This window comes from Octopus bimaculoides, unplaced genomic scaffold (assembly GCF_046866305.1).
Source record: "Octopus bimaculoides isolate indiv1 unplaced genomic scaffold, ASM4686630v1 contig277, whole genome shotgun sequence".
Classification (NCBI taxonomy): domain Eukaryota; kingdom Metazoa; phylum Mollusca; class Cephalopoda; order Octopoda; family Octopodidae; genus Octopus; species Octopus bimaculoides.
Window position 1 is genome coordinate 1 of NW_028315526.1, and position 13,263 is coordinate 13,263.

Consider the following 13,263-nt stretch of genomic DNA (forward strand, 5'->3'; position numbering starts at 1 on the left):
GGGGCACACGACAATGCTGAGTTTTGATGGCACACAACCTGTGTCTTTTATATATGTGTGTATGTGTATGTATACATATATATATATAGTAATATTAGGGAGAACATCCAAAATTACAGGTAAAAACTCAATTAAAATCAATTTATAAAAAATCAAAATTAAATTGAGCTTTATAGATTAAAATATATATAAAATATATAGTTTTAGGAAAAAGAACCAAGTTTCAAGAACTCATCGATGAAAATCCACCATCACATATAGAAAAATTAACAATTAAAAGCACAATAAATGAGTATAATATAAAACAAAGCAAACATCATAAGATAAAGATAATTATTATATTATCTTTATCTTATTATCTTTATCTTATGATATTTACTTTGTTTTATATTCTACTCATTTATTGTGCTTTTGATTGTTAATTTTTCTATATGTGATAGTGGATTTTCATCGATGAGTTCTTGAAACTTGGTTATTTTCCCTAAAACTATACATTTTATATATATATATATAGATATATACTTCTGCCTCATTCACTACTAGTGCTTATTTTCCCCTTCTGCAGTTAGCTAAGTTATTTCTTCTTAGTAATGCCACACAGGCTGTTGATCGTACCTCCGGTGACTTCAAATAAGTATTTCTATTATTCTTGTAAACGTGAATATTATTATCATGATTACTTCTCCAATAAATATCCTAAACCCTGTATTACCATTAACTAACATTAATATCCATATAATAGGCTATGATGTTTTATTTTTATTCACTTTCTTCACTTCATATAAATATGTAATTCGTTTTCCTTATATAGTATATGTTTAATTTGAGGTTTTCCCTTAGTTATCTCCCTTCCTCCATCTTTTTCACTCAGCAACTTTCCTCCCCACATTTCAATCATTCATTCAATTTAAACCTTTAGCATCACGTTTACAACCTCCTCCTTTTATATCTCTATGTAAACAAGGGTTCTTATTCCTAAAGCCCATGGAATAATATCATTGATCCCTTTATATCTCTATGTAAACAAACGTTTCTAATGGTCACTGACCATGTAACATCTTAGCTCGTAAGTTACCTCATCATTTCGTATTTGTCTTGCTTTCATATGTTTATTTGTGGATTCCCTTGAAGAGGAATATATGAGGAATTCCAGCAGCTCTTACTTCTTTGTGGAAGAGCTCTCTCATATATTTTAAAACATGTGTAGGAATTAAAGGAACTTTTATTTCTATGCGTTTTGCTCCATTTATTATTATTATTATTCATATCTTCTCAAAATGTATCACTTTAACTTGGTATCTCTACCTGTAAAATGGCTGTGATATCTTGGTTTCTAGTGTAATTTTGCTACCTCTGGTAACTATTAACATATTTACATTATCAAAGGTTTTTTTAAAACTGAGATAATATTAATATATACATAAACTAATATATATATATGATATGTATGTGTATATATATATATATATATATACATATATATATATCATTATCATCATCATTCAATGTCTGCCTTGTCTACTGGCATGGGTGGGTTGGTTTGATAGAAACCGGTCAGGCACAAAATTGCTGACTTTGTGGTAAAATTTGAAACCATTATTATTATTATTATTATTATTATTACTTCAATCTCCTGTGTGACTATCATTTAAACTTCTGTTTTAATTTTTTTCCTTTCCTCCCATTTCTTCCTCCCCTTCAGATCTGCCCCCTATTCACTGGAACTCTCAAGAACATCTCCTGTTTGTAAGGGACACTTTACGGTCCCTCACACTTCCTCCGTTCACCTTCGGTGATGACACCAGCGAGAAATGCTCCCAGGCTGAGCAAGATGTTTGGAACTACATCCGTTCCGTGACTTTGGAAACATCCGGAAAATCTGCAGTGGATCTTGTGTCAAGGTAAGGGCAACAAATATATTGATCCTGTTGTTGTTGTTGTTTGTCACCATTTTGCTTGTTAAAACTTGATCATGCTCATCTGGGTCTCCTTCGCTCAACCGGATGAAAATCCAGTCTCCAAAACCTCTGAGATTTCTGAAAGAGGGTGACACTGAACAAACCCCTCTTTTCATACCTTTTTTTTATCATAAGAGAAATTTATTCTCCACAATATCTGCAGCAGTTGAAACATGTGACCAAAACATATTTCAAACTAACCTAAATTCTGTTCAAACCTAAAACACTGCTTCGTACTAACGCTTTGTTGAAGGTTATTTTATAATTTATGGTTAGCAGTTGGGGGTTGCTTGAAATGCGAATAAACATCCAAAATTAGGGAATGGAGTAGAAAAAACCCAAGTCACACATGTTTCATAGCTTGTGGGGACTTTGGAAGTAATAGGTATCTAAACAAGGGGTAAACCGTAAGCTAGTCTCCAGGGAGAAGGATAGCTTGGTTATATGAAGCTGGCATTGTTGTCAGGAGATTCAATTGAAATGCAATCTGTGCACTCACACATAGAACTCCATATCTACCCTCAATCACATTCATGTTCTTTTTTCTCTTCCACCAGGGTGCGCCACCATATACACCATGTTGAGAAGCAGTTTGACGAAGTGTGCCGTCTCAAGTATCGTGTGTCCAGCTGTTCACCTACCTATGTCAACATGCCGTGGGTGGACATAATTTTGGACTGTGTCAATCACTGTCTGACCACAGTGTCTTGTCTTGACCCAAAGTCAACTGATACGGTGAGTGGTGGTCTTCGTTTATCAGTGGGTAGTGGTGGTGGTGGTGGAACATATTCTTTCATTTGCTTCACTCATTTGACTGCGGCCATGCTGGAGCACCTCCTTAAAGAATTTTAGTTGAACAAATCAACACCAGGACTTATTTATTGTTTTTTTAAGCGTAGTACTTATTCTATCAGTCTATTTTATTGAACTGCTATGTTACAGGGATGTAAACACACAAACACTGGTTGTCAAGCGGTGAGGCAAGGACAAATACAGACACATATATATATATATATATATATATATATATATATATATATAATGTATATATATATATATTTGTTTTTTCAAAATAAATCTATTATTATTTCCTCTGGAACAAGCTACTTTAATATTTCCTTAAATGAACACTTTAATTTCACTTTATCATATTACGGCGGGAAATTACTCTGAAAGAAATCTTTGCAGAAAGGTGAGTAGATTGATTACATATTTTCTTTTGTTTCTTTCATTATGTCATCGTAGTTTTGTGAGATTTGGCTGTTATTTCTAGCATGTGAATTTCTAGCAATAATGCTGGTGTGTTTACGTCCCCCGTAACTTAGCGGTTCAGCAGGGGGAGACCGATGGAATAGGTGCTGGGCTTGGAAGGAGTGGGTCCTGGTGTCGATTTGCTCGACTAAAGGGCGGTGCTCCGGCATGGCCGCGGTCAAATGACTGAAACAAGTAAAAGAGCAGACAGAATTGAAACAAATTTTGTAAAAATGAAAAAAAGTTATGAGGGGGTCTTAGCACATGCTTACATCATAACTCTGCCGAGTTTTGCTTTCACTATCGAAGACGCTACGTATCTTTCAGAAAGCTCCTAAGCAATTTAACTTTATGTGGCATTCGCTGTTTACGTGCAGGCTATGTCGGAAGACAGAATAAAGGGGCTTTTGTTAGCTTACCTCTCTGAAAAAATAGCTCCCTTTGCTGTTAAACTCGCAGAGGGGAAGTCTCAATGTCTCCCTTCAATTTCTTTCCACCGTTTATGTGGCTGTTTCTGACAAGGAACTTCACTTTCATATAAAACAACTATATTTTGGAGTCATTATCTGTAACCTACTCCCAAAACACTTCAGTCGCTTAACTTTTCATCGCTTGCCAACTTATATGTGCTATGATAATTAAAGCGCGAGATCTCCACAATATCCAGCCTTCAATTCGATCTCCCATTCCTAGGTTAATCAGAAACATAGACTGCCATACTATTCATAAGCCTTCTCAGTAGTTCAACTATTTGGTGAAAAAAAATACCACCAAAGCAACTTAAATCGTCCAAAGGACGGGTGCGTTTGCTATTATATATATCCTTACATATATATATGTCTTAGGACCATTGCTTTTTATAGTCGCTCTCTCAGATATGCCTTCAAGTGCCCAGATAGCCACTCTTGCAAGCTACGCAGACGATACGAAAGTCTCGCAGAAAATACAGAACTCCAGTAATGTTGCACATCTGCAGCAGGAGTTGGACTCAGTTTACAGATGGGCTGAGGATAATAATATGCTGTTTAATGCTGAAAAATTCCAAGCCCTGCGCTACCAACGTCCAAAACTGAATATGAAACTTACAGAGTATACTGGTCCGCAGGGAATTTCAATCCCAGAGCCTAAATCAGTGAGAGACCTGGGTATCGACATGAGTGATGATACCTCTTTCCACGTGCACATTACCAGGATGGCAACAAAGTGCAGGTAACTGGCTGGATGGATCCTGAGAACATTCAGAACCAGAGATAAGGAAGCCATGATGATCCTCTGGAGGACATTCGTCCTCAGCTGCCTGGACTACTGCTCACAGCTGTGGTCACCCAGCAGTGTGAAATTAACAGCAGACCTTGAAGCAATCCAGAGAAGATTCACAAAGAAGATTGTCTCTTTGCAACTGCTCGGCTACTGGGAAAGGCTGAAACAGCTAAGACTCTACTCCCTGGAGAGAAGGCGGGAGAGGTATGCAGTAATATACATCTGGAAGATCCTGGAAGGAATTGTGCCAAATTTTGGCATTGAAAGCTACACCAATGCCAGAACGGGACGACACTGCATAGTGCCAAAGATCCCAGCAATGCCATCGTGCTTCAGGACCAGTTACTGCAACAGCTTGGGATTCAGGGGCCCACAGCTTTTAATATTCTCCCAAAGAGCCTGAGCAATCTGCACAAAGTAGATGTAGGGGTTTTTAAATCAAAGCTGGACCTCTTTCTGTCGAGAGTCCCAGATGAACCTACTTCACGGCAAGAGGTGCAAATGAGGGTTGCTAAATCAAACTCCATTCTTCACCAAGTGCCACATATTGTAGGAGGCTCCCTGTAATAACAGTGTAGCAACACGTCGGTGCATCAGCATGGCCGCAGCTCTAAGCTGAAACTATAAACAACAAACAACAATATTCTGTTGTGTCTGGGGAGAGGCATTTTCTTATTGTGCCTTAAAATTTAACACACTCACCGGTTAAATTTCCACTTATTTCTTATTTTTATTTTCCTAAAATTTTCGTTGTGTCTTGCGACCTTTTCAATAGTCTTGACTCTTGAGAAATAAGTGGAAATTTTACCGGTGAGTGTGTTAAATTTTAAGGCACATTAAGAAAATGACTCTCCCCAGACACAAAAGAATATGCTTCAACACACGAAATCACATAAAGAAATCTTGCAAACCAAATCCAAAAACGAAATATATATACATATATACATATATATATATATATATATATATATATATATATATACATACATGATGGGCGCCTTTCAGTTTTTGCCTACCAAATCCGCTTACAAAGATCTGGTTGGTCTAAGGCTACAGTAGAAGACATTTGACCAAAGTGCCATGTATTGGGACTGAACCTGGAACTATGTGGTTGGGAAGCAAACGTCTTACCACTCAGCCATGTGCATGTGTGTATATAAATACGATTGATTGTGTGTGTGTGGGGGGGGGGGGGAAGAAATATTTGAAAACATTGTGGTGAGAGGAGAGAGAGAGGGAGAGGGAGAGAGAAGGTGGAAGAGATGGAGAAAAGAAGGGGTAATGACACAGGAAGCAGTTGCCCTGATGAGAAAGGAATCCTGGGGGCAGAAACACGGAAAACAATGGAATTTTCATTACACCGGTTCTAACAATATTTGTGACAACAACAACAACGTTAATAATAATAACAATAATAGTCACTGTACCAAAATCTAATAGTTTCTGATTTCGTTCAAATATACATACGAATGTATATGTACACATACAGGTAAGTGTGTGTGTATGTATATATATATATATATACATACTCTCTGAGTGGTTGGCGTTAGGAAGGGCATCCAGCTGTAGAAACTCTGCCAAATTTAGATTGGAGCCTGGTGTTGCCATCCGGTTTCACCAGTCCTCAGTCAAGTCGTCCAACCCATGCTAGTATAGAAAGTGGACGTTAAACGATGATGATGATGATGATGATCTATCATCATATATATCTATATCTATATATATATATACACTCACACACACATGTATATATATATATATATATATATATATATATATATACACACACATAAAAATATATAAATTCAATTGGGGTATTGACTTTGTAGTTTGCTTTATAAAGCCTGTCTACAGGTATTGGCTATCAGATAACATTTTACAGTTAATATTGATCGTATCGCTCAACATGCATCTGTAATCCATAAAGTACCAATAAGGTTTATATAAATATAAATATTAACAAAGAGAATGGACAGAGAAGACTTGCCATTTGTCAATATTACTGGATTAATACTGATTCAATCTATTATTTCATATATTATATATAGTAATATTTCAGCAATGATTTTCTGGTAAAAAAATGAAACAATTGTAGCATTATGCCAAAAGATGTGTTGCTCAACCCATTCTCTTTCTTAAAACTTATATATATATATACATATATATATATATATATAAGTATTTATATATATGTGTGTATGAATGTGTGTGTAGATGTATGTGTGTGTGTGTGTATATATATATATATATATATATATATATATATATGTATGTATGTATATACATATATATGGACACACACACACACACACAATTATAGGCACAAGAGGTTTGATTGTGAAGTTTGAGGTGAGCAATGAAAAGTGTGAGATTGGCAAATTCTCTCTCCTCTAACCCCCCCCCCCCCCCCACTGCTCCACCATCACTGTCACCCCATTCCCACCACGACCCCCTCTCCTTATCACAATAACTATTTAGAGTCCTTCGATGGCTCATCTATCGCCTGCTGCATCAGTCGTAGTTGTTCCGAGATCTCAAGAAGCTGTTTGGCCATATTTTTATTCAACTTGCGAGGGGCTGGACCTGCCCCTTGCCTGTTTGAAGCTTGCTTCCCCACTTGTGGTTTTTCCTCAGTGTCTTGAATGATATGTTTGGAAAATGGAGAGAGAGAGAGAGAGAAAAGCAGAAAATTAATATAGAAAATAAAAAACAATGAATTACGTGCCAAAAACAAAAAACAAAGAACATAAACCTTTCTACACACACACACACACACACAAAGTCATAAATGACAGAGAAACAGTTTGATGAAATTTTATTTAATAACAAAATTCCAATATCTTGACAAATTTTTTTCTAACTTAAAAGCATGTAAATAATTTATATTATTCTATAGAATGAGAAATAAATATACACTCCTTGTTGTTTTCTCATCTCTTATATATTCTATGTGTTTTGTAGAACGATGCATTAAGGAGCTTTTCTAGGAGCTCCACAGGATTACTTGAATGCCATGAAAGATTCCGTCCAGATTTTTTGATTGTTGTTTAAGTTATTTGGGAATGTAATGTCGGTGGAGTTGCCTCCCCTTGTCCGTCTCTGGTTTGTGTTCGATAAGCCTGGGTTCATTTCTGTGTATGTTTTTGCTTTATTTTCCTTCAGCAAGGGCTTATCCGATGCCTATTCTACGATGAACTGTGTTTCGTAGTTAATAAACAAATTGCTTTGTCTTTGCCAGCCTTGTAGCGAGTTTGTTTCTTCAGCTTCACAAGTTGTTTGCCACAGTTTAAAGACACTTTCCAAGCGTTGACCATCTCAATGTTTCTTTAATTCGTTGTAGATTTCCTCATCTATGTTCTTCAATTTTTCTTCATTGCTCAGCGCTCTAAGCTTAAGCAGTTCTATTTCTGTCTTCATGTTTTCCAAGTGTTAGTTTCTCCTTTAATTGTCTTTGTTGGTCCTGTTCGTTTGGAATACGTTTAATTTGGAGTTATATATTGTGAATTAAATATATGTGTGTATACACACACATATAATATATATATATATCCAAAAACAAAATATATTTATATATATATATATATATATATATATATATATATAGAATAAATACCAGGTTTATAAGAACAAAAAACAAGTGTTGAGGTCAATTTGATTCAACTAAAAATTCTCCAAGGCAGTGCTCCAGCTTGGGTGGAGTCAAATGACTGAAACAAGAAAAAGAATAAAATATAAAACGTTCTATAATAGTTTTGTGTTGACAGCTGTTCCGGGAGAGCCACCGCTGATGCTGTAACCATGTTCATACACAACAAAGGCCTATGTTGTAGATGGCATTGCAAATATTTGGGCAAGGGTTATTAGGGTCAGTTGATACCTTGCTGTTTCTCTTCCACTGCCACCTGTCTTGGTGACAATGGAAAGGGCCTCGGGCTCTGCCCTGTCTTTCTCTGATCAACCCCTCCCTCTTTACAAAGTAAAGATACTCACTGGAGTTGTGTCTGTCGGGCTATCAGCTGGCTACACACCGTCTGCACCTCCATGTCACAGTCGATAGGGTCCATCCACTCTTGTAATGTAACCTTGTTGTGGGTGGGGCTGCATCCTACATCTGTTGGGGTTAAGGGTAGGAGAGAAAAAAGAAAAACAAAACGAGAAAAATATTAAGAGAAAAAAGAGGTAACAGGTGTAAAAAGGGTAAAATCAGTAGGGTATCGCTTAAACGAGTAAATAGTATTTTCCTAAACAAGAGATCCCCTTATTTCGGTTAGTGACTTATTCACGAATATACCAACATTAGCGCTGCTGAGGGTAATATTCTCTGGGAACACACAAAAGCCTTTTTCACAATTATTTACTTTGACTTGTTATTGTCTCATATCTGATTAGCCTGTTATTACGTAACATGCTTCATGATTTTAGTATACATACCTTATTAGTATTTTCCCGTATGTTCTATATACTCTGGGAACGTATTACAGCCCTTTTCGGCGCTACTTTATGTGAACTCTTACTATCGGGTAACTAATTTCATGGTATTACATGACTGACTTCACAATTTGGGTATTCATAACTTATTAGGAATTCCTAACAACAAGATCCTGTGTAAGACACTTCAGTATTCTCTGTAAATGCACAGAAACCGTTTTAAGGGCTACATACTTTGTATTGTTGTTACTGGATTAGCGAAACAATTATGAGAACGGAACCAAGGAATAAGCCCTGCTTCCCCAGGAATTACAGTGTTCGCCCCAGCTAGTATATACATGTGTACATACATAAAACAGTAAGGTGCGATTTGAGGGAGATTTGGGTGCTATTTCTACCAGGTCTGGCTACTATGTAGAGGTCTCCATTGGATCATACATACATATATACATAGATAAGAGAGTAGGGTGTGATTTGAGGAAGACAAATGTGGGTAAACAGCAGGATACCGTGTTCCAGGAAAAATGTAATGGAAACGGAAAAACTCCTTCATAAAGAGTGATATTGCAACAGTTGCATAGAACCATGATGTTAGAGCAAAATTAGGCTTTTGTGTCGGTGCGCGCACGTATGAGAGAAAAAGGCCGAGAGATAGAGTGAATGAAGGTGATGATGGATGCCTTTGAAGGTCGATACTCGGATAGAAAAGGTGACATCGTCATGGTCGTTGTATGAAATGTTTACTTATAGATCACTTATGAACGGCTAAAACAAGCGAAACAGCAGGTTCTACACACCTGTTGTATACGTCGGTCTTGTTTTTTCGCTTTAAAGTAAGCGATTCTTATAGAAGCAAACACGATATTGAATAATTCTCCGTCATACGTCTTCTAAAAACTTTAAACATACTTCCAGAATGTGACTTCGTCTAGGTTTATCTACGTATGTGTTTGTGTGTGAACATCCCATCAGCAACACTCATCATCATCTTCTTCCCAATATTTGTACCCTTTAAAAAGAAGCAGTTGTTGCTATTTTTCCGAATTTATTTTACATTGTGTGCACCCAGATTGCAACTTTTATTGTACCTTGCACCAGAGAACATTATAGATTATCTGAAAACAAAACATATTGCCAATGAAAAAAACCGTCTGCTTGCACACATTCAATCATCATCATCATCGTTTAACGTTCGCTTTCCATGCTGGTATGGGTTGGACGATTTGACTGAGGACTGGTGAAACCGGATGGCAACACCAAGCTCCAATCTAATTTGGCAGAGTTTCTACAGCTGGATGCCCTTCCTAACGCCAACCACTCAGAGAGTGTAGTGGGTGCTTTTACATGTCACCTGCACGAGGGCCAGTCAGGTGGTACTGGCAACGGCCACGTTCAAAATGGTGTCTTTTATGTGCCACCCGCACAAGAGCCAGTCCAGGGGCACTGGCAGCGATCTCACTTGGCTTGCCGGGTCTTCTCACGCACAGCACATTTCCAAAGGTCTTGGTCAGTAGTCATCGCCTCGGTGAGGCCCAATGTTCGAAGGTCTTGCCTCACCACCTCAGCCCAGGTCTTCCTGGGCCTACCTCTTCCACGGGTTCCCTCAACTGTTAGGGTGTGGCACTTTTTCACGCAGCTATCCTCATCCATTCTCACCACATGTCCATACCAGCGCAATCGTCTCTCTTGCACACCACAACTAATGCTTCTTATGTTCAGCTTTGCTCTCAAGATACTTACACCCTGACGGGTATGCACACTGACATTACACATCCAGCGGAGCATACTGGCTTCATTCCCTCGAGCTTACGCATGTCCTCAGCAGTCACAGCCCATGTTTCACTGCCATGTAGCATGGCTGTTCAATGAATTTTCAAAATTCTAGTCGTTCTATTGACAGGATTTTGTCAAAAGAAAGTGAGCTAAAAGTAAAAAAAAAACAAAAAAAAAACCCTCTTTCCATCAGAAAAGGAACCTTTGGAGAAAACTCCAAGCTGCCATTATATGGAATTTTTTTTCTTATTTAGTGTTTAATTTTATTTTTCATTTTCAAATTAACTGTCACGATATCTGCAAGAATAAATTGCATTGATATAAGAACTGCCGTTCAGTGGCACCAGTTCTGTAGAGATGTTTGTTTGGCAAAAAACTGGTGCCGGACAAAACTCCAATTGCTGGTCCGGACCATAGAGTGGAGTTCCATGAAAGTTTGTTCTTCAAAAAGAAGAACAATGGACGACGAATGTGTCGCAAAACTTGGGTTGTTGGATGTTATGACACCACAACCAGAAAAAGGATTTCTTCAACGTCTACCCGATAGGAGTGCAGAGATGTTGGAGAATGTTATCAGACAAAACGTTCTTGCATAAAATTTATGACTGACAATTTGGCAAGCTATTGGAATCTGCATATACTCGGTTCCATTCACCAGACGGTAAATCGTTCCCCAAATTTCTTAGATCGGTCATCGGGGCATGTAAAAATCAGCGGAGGTAAAGATTATGGGAGATTATTTTTGTTGGTTTTATTTTGAAATGAAAACATTATATCAAGGTACGATTCAAGAAGATTGGATCCAGGGCGCGCATCCGCGTATGCGAGACGTGACTAGTGGAGCCTACGACTACCTAGCGCGCGTGCGCGTCACGCACAAAACATGTATGAGGGTGTTTGCGTTTTGTTTACAATGTGTTTTATTTACTTTGTTAAAAAAAACCAAAACAAACCGTCCTGCATGTTTTGTGCATACATGCATTGGCAATAGATTGTTATTGTAGGATCGACTAGTCACGACTCGCGTGCGCGTGCGCAATAGCAGGTGTGTGCGCATATTAATGGCGGTGAATTCGAATGTGTGAAAAAAAGGTAAATTTCAACATTTCTCTCGTTCAACACCCGACAAAGCATAAACCACAAAATTCACCTTTATTCTGTAATTCTATCTCCAGAAAATCGAAAAATACAAGTTATTCGCTGAAAAATTCTGCGCCAGAAATTGCAAAAGAAGAAAAAACCATTTCACAGCTGATGTCTTCTGCTGAATTGCAGACATTTTCGAACAAGGTAAGGCAAAGAGATTTCCTTTTAATTGGCTTTCGCTTGTTTCAATAAAGACAAAACAAAACACTAAGATGCTTTTGCTTTTGTTCAGACTTCGTTACTACTAATTTTTATAATTTCAGCATTCGTTTATTATTGTTTTCAAACGTATTTCTGCCAAATGTCATTTATAAAACATGTTTAAAGAAAAAGGGTGCGGATGCAGTCACGCCCCTCACCTTCGAAAATGTGTTTTTTAGTGAAAGGTTTCTAAGGAAACGTGTCTGTTTATTATTACATGTGTGTTTATATAGATGTCTGTAGGTATATAACGTGTGTATTTGTCTTTCTATAGGTCGAGAGAGAGAGAGAAAGTTGTAATGGAATTGAAGGCTTGTAATGGCTGTGGAGTATCTCTGGGTCAGTTCGTCGTACTTTATATTGTCTGATATCGTCTTTAAATCACATTTCACCTTCCAACACTTATAACCCCTCTTGAATCTCAATATTTCGTCGTTTTTTTGGCTTTCGGACACCTCAGTGTTTGTCCATCCATCGACATGCACAAATCTTGCATTTCTCCATTTTGTTCTCTTCTGGATCCTTTCTTGGTCTACGCCTTTCAAACACGCGCGAAACAATTTCCAGTGGGAGGGGGGGGGGAGCCTGTTGAGCCTTGTGTTTTTTTGTATTTGTTTTTTTTTCTCTTGCTTTGTATCGGAGGGGAATGGGTGGAGGGGGTGTCTGAGAAGGTGGGGTGGGACGGGGTGTATGGCTTGGGGTTCTAATTCAATCTGTCCTTTCTTCCTCTTCCTTCAGCTACCATCCACTGTTCTTTGTTTCTCTTTTCTTCCTGTTGCACCTTCTCCGGCCCCTTTCTAACTTCTTCCTGACTTCTCTGCTTCTGCAGAGGCCTTTTTTAGCCACATTTAAAGCAACGAGGGGTTCTGCCCTCCACCCCCACCCCCACTCTCAACACTACATCTCCAATGGTCACCGTTTCCACCATATTTTCAGTGGTTCTGCCAATACCCAATATGATCAGGTCCAATGTTTGCTCTTTCCATACAGAATTTTCTGTTTTCGTGGCCTGCAGGACGGCTATTTCTTCTTTACTTCCGAGAAGAACAGCCGCCACAACCCAAGCCACATCTGTTTCTGGTGGGATTCTCTCCACCCTAATCCTGGAAGTCCTTCTTCCAAGATATGTAGGTTTCTGTGGTTACAGCATATTCTTTTGCCTTTCCTGCCTTCTTGAACCACAATTGTTCCAAATCTGCTTCCTCTGCCTCAACATTTTCAATTTTCCTTTCTTCCACTGAGTACA

The 13,263-nt window shown here is 38.1% G+C and overlaps 1 protein-coding gene across 1 annotated transcript; it reads left to right on the plus strand.

Annotated features, from left to right (window-relative positions):
• Window positions 1–1,702: 1,702 nt before the first annotated feature.
• LOC149128971 (germinal-center associated nuclear protein-like) lies at window positions 1,703–13,041 on the plus strand (the record flags this gene model as incomplete). The annotated part of the gene is made up of 4 exons (XM_089346876.1): window positions 1,703–1,901; window positions 2,516–2,693; window positions 11,846–11,960; window positions 12,292–13,041. Coding segments are annotated over 3 exons (470 nt in total), but the record flags the coding sequence as incomplete, so codon positions are not given.
• Between the last annotated feature and the right edge of the window lie 222 nt (window positions 13,042–13,263).